General features: G+C 38.3%; 1 protein-coding gene across 1 annotated transcript; it reads left to right on the top strand.

Annotated features, from left to right (window-relative positions):
• The first annotated feature begins 8,157 nt into the window (after positions 1-8,157).
• On the top strand, positions 8,158-9,029 carry LOC107044793. Its single transcript, XM_015266826.1, has 3 exons — positions 8,158-8,262; positions 8,356-8,548; positions 8,665-9,029. The coding sequence occupies exons 1-3, from the start codon at positions 8,158-8,160 to the stop codon at positions 9,027-9,029; spliced, it is 663 nt and encodes a 220-aa protein (XP_015122312.1).
• The last annotated feature ends 3,969 nt before the right edge of the window (positions 9,030-12,998 follow it).

Genomic DNA, 12,998 nt, shown 5'->3' with positions numbered 1-12,998 from the left:
ACATTCTCGCCTTTCACATTATCTCTGAGCAGTGTGAGATTTCGTTTTTGAAGTTGGTAGCAGTGCGCTCCAACCTCACGCGCAGAGGAGGGAGATTTGAATAGCGCATTACTCTTTCTCTCTCCTTCTTGAATTCTACTGATTTGCATTTTTTAGACTCATCATCGACTTATTGTAAAAATTAATGAAAAATTGATGAACAAGGTCATATAGCGCTGTATATTGCATAGAAATTTTTCCCCTATCCTCGATTAATTTAGATTTTCAACTCAGTCCGTGAATAACATGTGGGCGAGTTTATTTCTGAGGTTATTTTACGCGGGTAATTTGAACGTTTGATTTTCTCATGAAATTCTCAAATCGAATCGGAGCATGAATTATAAATAAATGTAGGAAAGAAATACCTTTTTTTCTTAGAGCAGAAGTGATTGAAAAAAGTTTTTGTTGCGCGGAAAAAAATCAATTCGATTCATACGAAAATGATCGTATGCTCGTTTTGGAAAAATGACTGAAATCTTCCAAAAAAATAAAAACAAATGTTTTTGCAAAAAAACTGCGCCAAGAAAGTTTTGTGGTGTCGCTTCTGGAAAGAAAAAACATTTTTTTCTGGAAACCACAAGTCCCATAGAAATTTTGCAAAAAATAAACAAATAAAAATCAAAGCCAAGTCAAGAAATGTCCAATGGATCATGGAATGTGCTATCAGATTATTATGGGGAGGATAACTCTGAATAGAAGGATTTAAAAAAAAATCTTCATAAAATAAAAAATTCAGTAGAGACAGGATTCAAAGTTCTTGGCGCGGAGTTTTCCAACTCATTGTCTCGTATCAATCTGTATCTTCTGATCCGCGCCAAGAACTTTGAATCCTGTCTCTACTGAATTTTTTATTTTATGAAGATTTTTTTGAAAATCCTTCTATTCAGAGTTATCCTCCCCATAATAATCTGATAGCACATTCCATGATCCATTGGACATTTCTTGACTTGGCTTTGTTTTTTATTTGTTTATTTTTTGCAAAATTTCTATGGGACTTGTGGTTTCCAGAAAAAAATGTTTTTTCTTTCCAGAAACGACACCACGAAACTTTTTCTTGGCGCAGTTTTTTGCAAAAACATTTGTTTTTGTTTTTTTGGGAGATTCAATTATTCTGTAAATCTACTGTTCATTTCAAACCAATGGAGTATTATTTAAATTCATTTCATTTCAATTTGATGAAGTTAAAATATATTAATCGAATTTTGTTCAATTACTTTTTTTTTNCCTCGATTAATTTAGATTTTCAACTCAGTCCGTGAATAACATGTGGGCGAGTTTATTTCTGAGGTTATTTTACGCGGGTGATTTGAACGTTTGATTTTCTCATGAAATTCTCAAATCGAATCANGATTTTCAAATGTTTCGGGAATTATTTAAATCATGACTCTTAAGTCCATTCTTTGTTTTGTTTTAATTTAATTCTTAATCTCGATTTCTACAAAGTTAATCTGGAGAAATAATTCTCCTTTAATTCATAATTGATTGAGTTTGAAATTGAAATAATTCAAACTCAAATAATTCATCTTTGATTTAAACGGAAATAGAACGACGCAATTAAAATTATTCAGTTGATATTTGATAGGGTAATACTTAGATAATTTTCTCTATTTTATTTTATTATAAATTGATAGCATTGTAAATTAATGCTAAAGAATATTGTTCAGTAAACAATAAGTTCAAATTTTCATTAACTAATTAAGTTAATTTAGTAGTTTGTGGAGGGAGGAATTGGGACCTCCCGAAGCAAATCTAATTGGCAGTTGGGGGTGGAAAAGTCCGCCCACACCCCAACATCTCGATGTGGAGGGGTCGGAGTTGGTCCTGATACATTGGGTCTGGAGTGTAGGGAGTGAAAACTCTAAGCCAGGGTCAAGGCCCATTGGTCCCCTGAGTTTTCCCTCCGTACATCTGAGGACACACCCTCAGGCTGGGGTAACAAAACCACATGCGCATCGTTCCTCAGTTTCCACCGTAGCTTTTCAAGTTCCAACGTCTTTCATGACTTGGTTTTTATTACAAATCTTTCGTGATTTGTTTTTTTTTATTTAAGTCTTTCGTGGCTTGTTTGTATTTTAAAATTAATATCACTTTTTTGTGTAGAGTCAATATTTTTAAGCTAAAAATCATAAAAACAGTGCGGCTCTAGTTTAACCAATTTGTTAAGTGCAAAGTTGTGAACCTTTTTGGGATTTAGCAGAGATCATTAAATTGTAAGTCCTTTGTTGTCTACAAATTTTCCTGTGTTTTTATTTTTTAAATATAGACTCTTCGGAGTCAGTTTAAACCAAAATCGTGTTTGGATTTTCTTTCATTATTCTCCTATCCACTAGTTCTTATTTTGGGAATTGTTTGAGTTTGCAAATTTAGATTCAGTGATAGAAATTTTAAATCACTTCGTCTCATTCGTTTTTCTTCAATAAATTTAGAGTTGATCCTCCAGGTCAAAAGTTAATTTATTAAAATAAGAGATTACGTCATTTTCTTTTAAATCTCCTACCACTCAGTNATAAATACATATAAAAATCACAAAGAAACAAAACTATTGCACAATTTCAGTAATAACTATGTATAAAACCGTCTCAAAAGTTTACAAAATAATTATTAATGTTGTTACCTAATTAATCCATTTGGTCTTAAGGATTATCACAAAAATATCACCAATCTATATCCAAAAACTGACAAATACCGCTTATATCTGTCAGTGCTCTCCATAACTACTGCTGTTGTCATTTCATATGAAGAGTGGTATGAAGAGTCNCATTAATAATTATTTTGTAAACTTTTGAGACGGTTTTATACATAGTTATTACTGAAATTGTGCAATAGTTTTGTTTCTTTGTGATTTTTATATGTATTTATATATCTTTTTGTTTTCATAACACAGAATAAATGATGCCCTGATGAAGGACACTTTGAGTGTTCGAAACGTTGGCGACAAATGAAATTAGTTTTTCTATGATTTCTTCGTAAAATTATTATAATTGCTGCTTGATTGACCGTAATTGGCTGAGTGGTAGGAGATTTAATTATGATTCGAAACGGTTGGACTATTACTTCAAATTGTCATTTTCTTTTCATTTTGACGTAACAGGATACATATCGTAGAGTAACGCATATTGATTATGACCAATATCAAGATTCAGATTACCATAAGTGTAACTTTGAGAATTCAGGAAGAGCTTTATGTCGCGGATATTACAATGATCGAAAGGACTCGCATTTTTGTTGGTTCGATTTTTGCGGTCAGTTTGGAATCTCACGATGACATAGCGAGGTTTTTCCAATTGGGTTGAGCATTTCACCACCCAAACGTGTTTAGAGGTCGCTGGCAGGAGTGGATGCTCGTAGGTCTCCCAGGCTCGAAAACTGACGGGAATTGGTGCTTCCTTGGAAATGTAGTTCAGTAGATTGATTTTCTTGGAATCAGCTACTCTGATATAGGGAATCATCCACTCTACTTTATCCAGTGAGAGTCTGAATGTTTCAGCAGCAGCTTCCTGCCGGTGCTTGGATGACTGCATTCACATCGCTGTTTTCACGTGGCAGAATAAGTTCATGGTTCGCATTGAGGATGATCCTTCCGTAGTCCTCAGTAAAGCCCAATAACATACTCAAAGGTATGGAGATGTCAAAATGGCCATTCGCATCGATGATTGTTGATTCTTCATCCTTAAGGATCCAACCTGCATTCTCCAGAAGAGCAGCTTGACCCGGAGTTTGCGAAACAAAATTCTTCATCAGTGTTGTGATACTAATATTTTTGTTTCTATCAATCACAATGGCATTCAATTCGTAGCGAATTTCTTCGAATAAGTGAACAATAGCGCAATTCACTAATCTCGTGTGCGTCACAGCTTCTCCATCTACTTTGGTCAAGCGTCCATGTATATATGCAATGAACTCTTACTCGGCAGCAGGCACAAATGTTGATGCTGAACGGCGATGCGAATTTCATCATTGTTATTGAAAGTTGCTGATGCAAAAGGCTGATGTGCATGAATCTCATAATGGGCGATAGATTCGTCGAAGACGATGGGCTTTTGAATTTTCAGGATCTCCTCCGTGGCTTACGATGGTAGATGACACTGCAGCAGCAGAGGAATCTATGAGTTTTTCTTTTCACTGATTTTTTTTTCTTCTCTTTCGCACTTTGAGCCCTAAACTTCTTAGAAATTTTCAATTCTGCGGTGTTAAGGCCTTGAGAGGTCGTCGATGACTGCTTGGAATTGGCAATGGTGATTCACTTTTATAACGACCTCCGGATTTGGTATTGAAAACAATGCCCATATTAGGCTTTGATGTGTAATTATTTTAACCTCTCCTCTGAAATTCACCAATTGACCTTCTTGATCGACAATTCTCACTGGGAGATGATCTATTGCCTGTACAGCGATCGGAAGGTAAATGATATTTGATGGCAGTTCAATGATCTTATATGCTGGTGGAACAGTCGGGAAGAATTTGTGTACAGTGTGTACTCGCTGTTCATTGATGTATGCTCCAGTGGTGATGTTGCACTCGACTCGTAGTGAATTGACCTTGAGAATCGTTACTGGCGAATCAGATTCCTGACTAATATGCGGCGACAGAATACCTTGCGTGAAGCCCAATAACCATCCAATCGAATCTTCTGGATCAAAATTTATCGGGTGACTGCACTTGATTATACTCTTTAGAGTGTTATTGTTGGGCTTAAGGCTGATATTTATGTTGTATTCAACGAGTTTCTCAACCAAGAAATTCTCAATATCTTCAATTTCGTAGCTTCCTGTAGGTATTTCAATAACTTTATCAGCCATATAAAACTTGTTATTCCCGGTGTCAATATTGGGAATGGAATTGAAGGTTAATAGTTCACCCAATCCCAGAGTGTAATTCTTCATTGGTGATAAGTCACTTGGAGGAAAGTTCTTTGCCCAATACAATGGACTGCATTGTCTGATTATGTCTCATACTCTCCTGAAGAGCTTTCTTAGCTGCATTTGCGTCGTTGATGGCTTTTGTAATGCCTGCTGCACCACCAGCTACAGCTCCGGTGGCACTCAAACAGTGGCCTGCAAACAGCGGTATGAAGAAGGGTATTACACCTCCAATTTTGGCGGGCACAGGTAGAACGCGAGGTAATCGCACCTGCTTTTTACCACCAATCTTTTTCACTGCGGCGCGTGCGCCTTCGAGCGCTTTTTTGATAGCGTCGGTTCCTGGACGCATTGATGTTTTAGGAGCTTGTAAAATTTGTCGTAGGGCTACTTTCTTCTTTCTTCCACATCCACCATCACTACGTTTTCCTCTCTTTTTCTTCTTCTTAACTCCTTTGCTTGGTTTTATCCCCATGTCTAGGGAGGTTTTTGCTTTCATCGTGTTAGCTATACCCTAAGCGGCAGCTTTTTCACCAAGACCCACGTCTTTCGATAAGACTCATTTCCAGGCTTCTTCCGTGAGAACTTCATCTGCTTCGTGTCGTGCACTTACGTTATTTCTATTTTTCGAGTAGGCTATGTCGTGTTCTTTGCAGGCGGCATCAAGTGGATTAATGCCAAGGTCACCCCGTTTCAATCGCTTTTGTAGCTTTGTCCCAGGACCACAATACTGATATTCGGGTATATGCAATTCCACAGGGAGTTTGTTGATAATACTGTTCACTAAACCTTTACCTTGACGTCCTCTCTTACGTTTGTACACTCTCACGGCTATGCAAGGACTGACTAGTAATGAGATAAACAGCGTGTATTTATATATTTCTCGATAGATCTATAAAATTATGAACATTCATCGTTTTGTTCAGTCATCAACTATGCGTTTCAAAGAGCAGAAGACTAAGCTACCCATAATAAATTTCGATGAGTTATCACAAAGAGAGAGGACTAGAGAGCAACGTCATGGTCCTCTATTACCAGATAGTGTGCGTGCAGTTATTTGTGGACCTTCGAATTGTGGAAAAACAAACGCTCTACTGGCGCTCATATTCCACCCTAACGGTTTGAGGTTTGAGAATATCTATGTGTACTCAAAATCTCTCAATCAACCCAAGTACCAGTTGCTGAAACGTTTGCTCTCCTCTATCAAGGGAATAGAGGAGAGCAGACGAATAGGACGAGGGAAGGGAATAGGATATTTCCCCTTCAGTGAACGTGACGAAGTCATCAAGCCAGAGGATGCTCGGCCAAATTCTATCATGATTTTCGATGATATAGCCTGCGAGAAACGGAATCATATCCGGGCATTCTTCTGCATGGGACGACATAGAGATCTTGACAGTTCCTATCTGGTGCGGGACAACACCAATCTCCTGATACTCTTCCGCCAAGATGATATGAATCTAAGACATATTTATGAGCATCATTTAAATAGCGATATGTCATTTGCTGAGTTCAAGGACTTATGTGCCAAGTGTTGGAATGAGGGCAAATACAGTTTGATGGTGATGGATAAAGACAGTGAAATTGATGAGGGTCCATATCGAAAAGGATTCGACGGTTTCATGAAAAAATAAATATACACTATTCGAAGAAATTGAGAGTAGTTGTAGCGTGACTGTATAAGTGTCAATATGCAGAGCGAAAATTTCAAGAAGAAGATGAATATCTTGCGGAATATTACTCAAGCGAGTGATGCTATTCGCCGCAAACACAAAATGATAAAATTAGGTAGGGCGACCACTGAGAAAGCTATGAGTGAACTGCTTAAGCCAGTGATAACTCCTCTAGAGAAACTGGTCGATCAATCGGTAACGATGGACTCTTCACATGAGAAGAAGAAAGAGAAGAAGACATCTAGTATTCCTATACGGATGGAGGATAAGGATGACGATTTTGATGATTCTTCTGAATATCAAACTCTGGGAGATCTCCCATTCAACATAGAAGAAGCACATGCAAGTACCCCCTTGAAGAAAATATCACCAATAAAAGCCACGACTCCAACTGATCGTATTCCATTCACCAAGCTGGAATCTCCTATAACCACACTAGCTTCTTCAAACGTATTTGGATCGTTATGATGGATCGTGAAAATAGCGATTTGGATAAGGAATTTGGTGTTCGTTACCTGCAAAGCGGTTCGAAGATTGGTGATTCATTGGTCACATTCCATGGAGATTCAATGACCCTCAAGGGTGAGGAATACATATTAACACCAGGTTTAATGGAATTGATCTTTAAGAAATCACCTAACATGAATCTCATAACCGAAACCGATAAACATACCTACGGTAATATCATACGGAGTACGAATGCACATCGAATGTACTACAGACCAAATAGAGCTTTCCGAACAAGCAACATCACAGAATTTCGTACCGTCATTTTAGATCTCATCAAATCCAAGAAAACAGGAACGGCTCTTCCTCATTATATGATTTCTCCAGTGAAACCTAGGAAAATGGACTATGTGTACTGGGACGATTGTAATGAGCTAGTGGATAAACTTCGAGTACTTATGGCATCACAGTCAGCTGGAAATATGAATCATACCAATGAAATTATGTCAATAATCGAGGAATTACGTGAAGCTGATATTATTTATTGAGCTGTAGCCAAAAAATTCCATCATTTGAAACATGAGTGACGAAGTGTACGGACGCCAGTTGGGCACTAGTGCTGTGAGAGCTATCGGTAGCCTAGATCCTCCAGGTGAAAGATTCAAGGTCACGCCGATGGACAATACGATATGGATCATCGGAGATTATGTAATTTGGCGGATCCTGAAGAAGAGAACGATGCTACACCTTTGAAGATATTGTGCAGTATGTTGAAGGAGGAGCTTCGTCTCATATATAATGTGACTGGACCCATGGGTCGTAGACTTGATGGAATTGAAACGATAATTCAATCATTCCAAGCAAATTCCCCGAGACTATGAAACGAAGGGGTGTTAGTGAAGAGGAAGTATAAGAACGTTTGAGCAGTCATTCTGAGACCATTCAACGTCTAAACGAGGAACTGACAACACTGAAAGAATCGGTTATACATGAGACCAGATTCATGATCGATGGTTTATATTCACTGATAAGCGAGCAATTGGAAGGAATAAAGAAAGAAGAAGTGACTAACCAAAATTTGGCACTACGCAATTCTGAAATAATTGGTGATTTGGATAGACGTCTAATTGCATTGGAGAATGGACAACAAGAAGGCAACAGTAGTGGAGGAGCTCCATAGACCAGCTTGTCGGAATTATCCACGTCGACGTGCTGAAGTCCGCGGGGTGGATGAGACATGCCAGGTAGATCTTGTGGACATGAGTGTCTATGCTCGTGAGAATGGAGGTTACAAATACGTCCTAACAGTTATCGATATTTTCTCGAAATATGCCTAGGCTGTGCCGACCAAGACCAAGAATGGGAAGGATGTGAGCAGTGCTATGGCCTCCATACTTGAACAGGGTCATGTACCACAGAAGCTGCATGTGGACAGAGGCAAAGTGTTTTACAATAGCGAATTCAAGAAGCTCATGAAAGACTATGGGATTACCATGTACTCAACCTTTAGTAATCTCAAAGCATCCATCTGTGAGCGATTTAATCGCACACTAAAAGAGGAGATGCGGAAAGAGTTCAGCTTACAAGGAACATATGAATGGATTCCTATTGTCAAGAGTCTGGTTCAGTCCTATAATGACACCAAGCATCGCACAATTCGGATGAAACCAATGTCACTGCTGCTCATGACAAGTACCTTTTACGTCATATGTATGGAAAACTGGAAACTCACCGAAAAAAGAAAATCAAGTTCAAGGTTGGAGATAAGGTGCGCGTCAGCAAGTACAAGAATCTTTTCGAGAAAGGCTATACACCAAACTGGACAACCGAGATATTCACGATAATTGAAGTTGTAAACACCAATCCTGTGACCTACAAGCTCATCGATTATGAGAACAAACCAATTGAAGGTGGATTTTACCAGGAGGAGTTAACGAAAGTCAGATATCCTGACGTCTACTTCGTAGAGAAGATACTTCGAAGACGTGGAAATAAAGTATTTGTCAAATGATTGGGTTTTGATATTTCATACAATAGTTGGATAGATAAGAATGGATTGTAATAAACGAATGAATAATAAAGCATAATAATTCCAACTAAGAGCTATTTTTTTCTGCTGTATAGTATATACATCATGGTTCTGACTTTTAATCAAATACTGTGATTTAGTTAGACTTTGGTGATTTATCAGACAGTCTTTATAGTCATAAAATGTAATCTTTTTCAATGCTGAACCTTTCACTTCTTTCGCATGCTTCTTCGCTCTCTCATCACCATGAATTTTAAACGTGTACAATGTTGCTCTTAAACCAACAAATTCACTCATTATCTTACCATTACACTCATTTTTCATAAGTCCTAATATTTTCTTATTCGCAAGTAGCATTCCATAGATATTATCTTTTGAATAATCAGATGTATCAAATCGAGCAATATCACGTTCCATACATTCATAAATATCAAGTACTTTGAACTCATACAAAAGACTGTCTGTATCTGTGTACATGAGCTTAGCACTGTCCCCAAATTCTCGTTTAATATAATCATAATGAAAATCATAGATGAATATTTTAGATAGATCCAGAATTGAGAAACCACCGTAAATGGGTGTAATGAAGAACATTTTATTTCGATTTAACTGGGTAATTGCCAAATCCCATTAAAAATAATACAACTGTGGAAGTTGGGCTGGGCAATGAAGACTTTGGCACCATATCGTCCTTCCCATTTCGTCACCAACTTCACGTCTTTTTGTTTTCTGACATTCTCAATGGTTTTCCCGAAAACTGAATTGTTCATCAATTTGAAGAAATTTTTTTCAAACTCATTGCTCGATTGCTTTTTCAATTCTGTATTGAGATCATTGTACGTTTTCAGCCATGGTGCTTGGTCAAATTCCAGTACTCGGTGAATTTTCGTAAATTTTAGCCCCAAATTCAAACACTGCTTGAGATTTTTGTAATGAATCACATAATTTGTTTTTGGAAGTGATGTCGTCATCAGTTTTGAGATTTTCTTGTTTGGGGGAACAAAATGTTCCGGGCAAAGTGGTAAATCCTTGTGAGTCTCAAAGAGTTTTTCGGGATACTCCAAGTCAACCTCAAGGATATAACCTTTGCTCAAATCATCTGGAATTGTATGCACATCAACGATTAATGGCTCAACCCACTGGAATGAGCCATATAGTAAGTACTGTGACATGGCTGCTCCGTACAAATTGTTCACGTCAAAGTACATCAGGTAAGAAATTTCTTTGTTGGGGTCGAATTCCTTATGCATATACTTATTGTTGGCACAAGCGTACCGATTGTAACATTGAGCCACCCCCCCTCGAATCCCTTTCTCAATAAACAAGTGCATGTCAATGTCAGTGAGGAGTTCAAGGTTTACACCAGTGCATTTCAACATAGCATCAGAATGGTAATCCTGGTGCGGCGTAATAATACAGAGGATCAAGTTTGTACGCCGAAGAACAAGTCTGTCTGAAATTTTGGAAGATATCTGCCAAAAGTACTGTGTCTGTTGCTAGATAGAGGTCGGAATATTCACCTAAAGATGTGATGCGAAAAATGTTCCAAACTGCTTGTGCATGCTCGTAATCCTCAGTAGAGATACTCTCATCGTTCAATTTGGCATAGAATTCCTCGATAGGAGGCAATTGAACGTCATCGAGTTTCTCCCAAGAGTCCACATACTCGTGGGAGAACCCCTTTTCTAGTCAATAAACGGAATTTCTCATGATTATCATTATAATACTTTCGCGTTGTGGATTTGTCTTGATCATCGAGATAAGATGCCAATTTTTCCTAGCTACTTGCCATGAACCGGAACGAATCAATGAATGGAAAATGAATTTTAGTCTCATCAACGTCTTTCGTGAAGGAGATATACTTCTCCTTATTGATGGGTAAAAGATCTATTGAACCTGGAAATTGTGTTGCGAGTGTCTTAATAAGAAAATGTGAGTCGTAGCCGGAGAGGTTATGGAAAACTACTGGGATTATGTGAGAGTTTTTATAGTTGACATTACATCCTGTGTGTGCTAGACCGCGATACTTGCCTGTGAAATGGCAGTGGTCGCGATGTTTCTTATCAGTTGGATTGAAAGATTTCTCGCATATGTGATAAACTTGAGCATTAGCGAATTCCTGAGCTTGCTAAGGTGTGAGAGGCTCAATCGGTACGTTAATATCTAAACATACATCAACCTCATGAGCTATTGTTTGCAATTCATCTATGAACCATTCAATACAATCAGGTCCACGTTTCATCTTAAATTGTGACCGAGTGTCATCAAAAGCATAATGTAAATAAAACGCTATGCTACGGGGGATATGCTTTTGATGGATAGATTCGTTCCCAGTTGATGGCAGCATATATTCAAGATCAGCATAAATGACAAATGGAACCATTTCCTTGAATCGATAGTTCTTAAAAATCAAAATATTTTGGCCTTCTTCTGGTAGCACCATTCTATATTTATTAATATCAAGGCAATCTTTCCTACGATTTTGGAAGGATGCTTCTGTTACAAAATGCCCTAGATAAAGCTCACAGAAGAACATTGAATGCTCATCATTAGATAATTGCAATCTTACCAATCGAGATAAATTTCGAATCCAAGCAAAATGATAAACTGGCTGCTGATCTCGTTCCATTTCTACCTTATTGCAAAGCAATAGAAGATGAATCGTTGGCCAAATGGATCAAATTTTACTTCAACCCTAGTGGAAAAACATAAGGCAGAGGCGTAGCATGCCTGATCAGAATTTCGGATCGGACTTGATCAGTTTCTGATCGAGACCTGAACAGAATTTCCACTCGACTATGAGTCAATTTGAGAGTGAAATTCGCAAGTGTCCTGGTAGCTCAGATGGTAAGAGTACCCGACGCGACATTGGGAGGTCCCGGGTTCGATTTCCGGCTAGGAAGTTACTAATTTTTTCTCTGAAAAAATTAAATTTAATTAATGCCTGATGACGGAAGGCGGAGGAACCCTAGTGGAAAAACATAAGGCAGAGGCGTAACATGCCTGATCAGAATTTCGGATCGGACTTGATCAGTTTCTGATCGAGACCTGAACAGAATTTCCACTCGACTATGAGTCAATTTGAGAGTGAAATTCGCAAGTGTCCTGGTAGCTCAGATGGTAAGAGTACCCGACGCGACATTGGGAGGTCCCGGGTTCGATTTCCGGCTAGGAAGTTACTAATTTTTTCTCTGAAAAAATTAAATTTAATTAATGCCTGATGACGGAAGGCGGAGGAACCCTAGTGGAAAAACATAAGGCAGAGGCGTAACATGCCTGATCAGAATTTCGGATCGGACTTGATCAGTTTCTGATCGAGACCTGAACAGAATTTCCACTCGGGTATGAGTCAATTTGAGAGTGAAATTCGTAAGTGTCCTGGTAGCTCAGATGGTAAGAGCACCCGACGCGACATTGGGAGGTCCCGGGTCCGATTCCCGGCTAGGAAGTTACTAATTTTTTCTCTCAAAAATTTAAATTTAATTAATGCCTAATGATGGAAGGCGGAGGATTCCCAGTGGAAAAACATAAGGCAGAGGCGTAACATGCCTGATCAGAATTTCGGATCGGACTTGATCAGTTTCTGATCGAGACCTGAACAGAATTTCCACTCGGGAATATAACGGTACAATATCTTTATCAGTATCTACTCCGTAAACGTTAATTGATAATCCATTCATCCGCTCAAATTTGAGAATATACTTCGGCTGCATTGGAAAATCTAAACCTGTATAGTTGAGTCTTGTTGCTCCATCTGGTAGAGTAGCATGAGAGAAATGAGGATACGAGCTCAATCGATCCACATTATTTGAAGCAGGATGAAGTGCTGCCACGATAGCCCACAGAAAACAGTACTTGTTATTGTTCTGGATATTCACAACTGCTTTCTTAGATTGAATATGTTTAGGAGATGGAATAAAAGTGCTTAATCCTGCTGCTGCGAGTGACACA

This window comes from Diachasma alloeum, unplaced genomic scaffold (genome assembly GCF_001412515.2).
Source record: "Diachasma alloeum isolate Michigan unplaced genomic scaffold, Dall2.0 Dall_scaffold_00807, whole genome shotgun sequence".
In the NCBI taxonomy this organism is placed as follows: domain Eukaryota; kingdom Metazoa; phylum Arthropoda; class Insecta; order Hymenoptera; family Braconidae; genus Diachasma; species Diachasma alloeum.
This window is presented reverse-complemented; position numbering and strand designations above follow the sequence as displayed.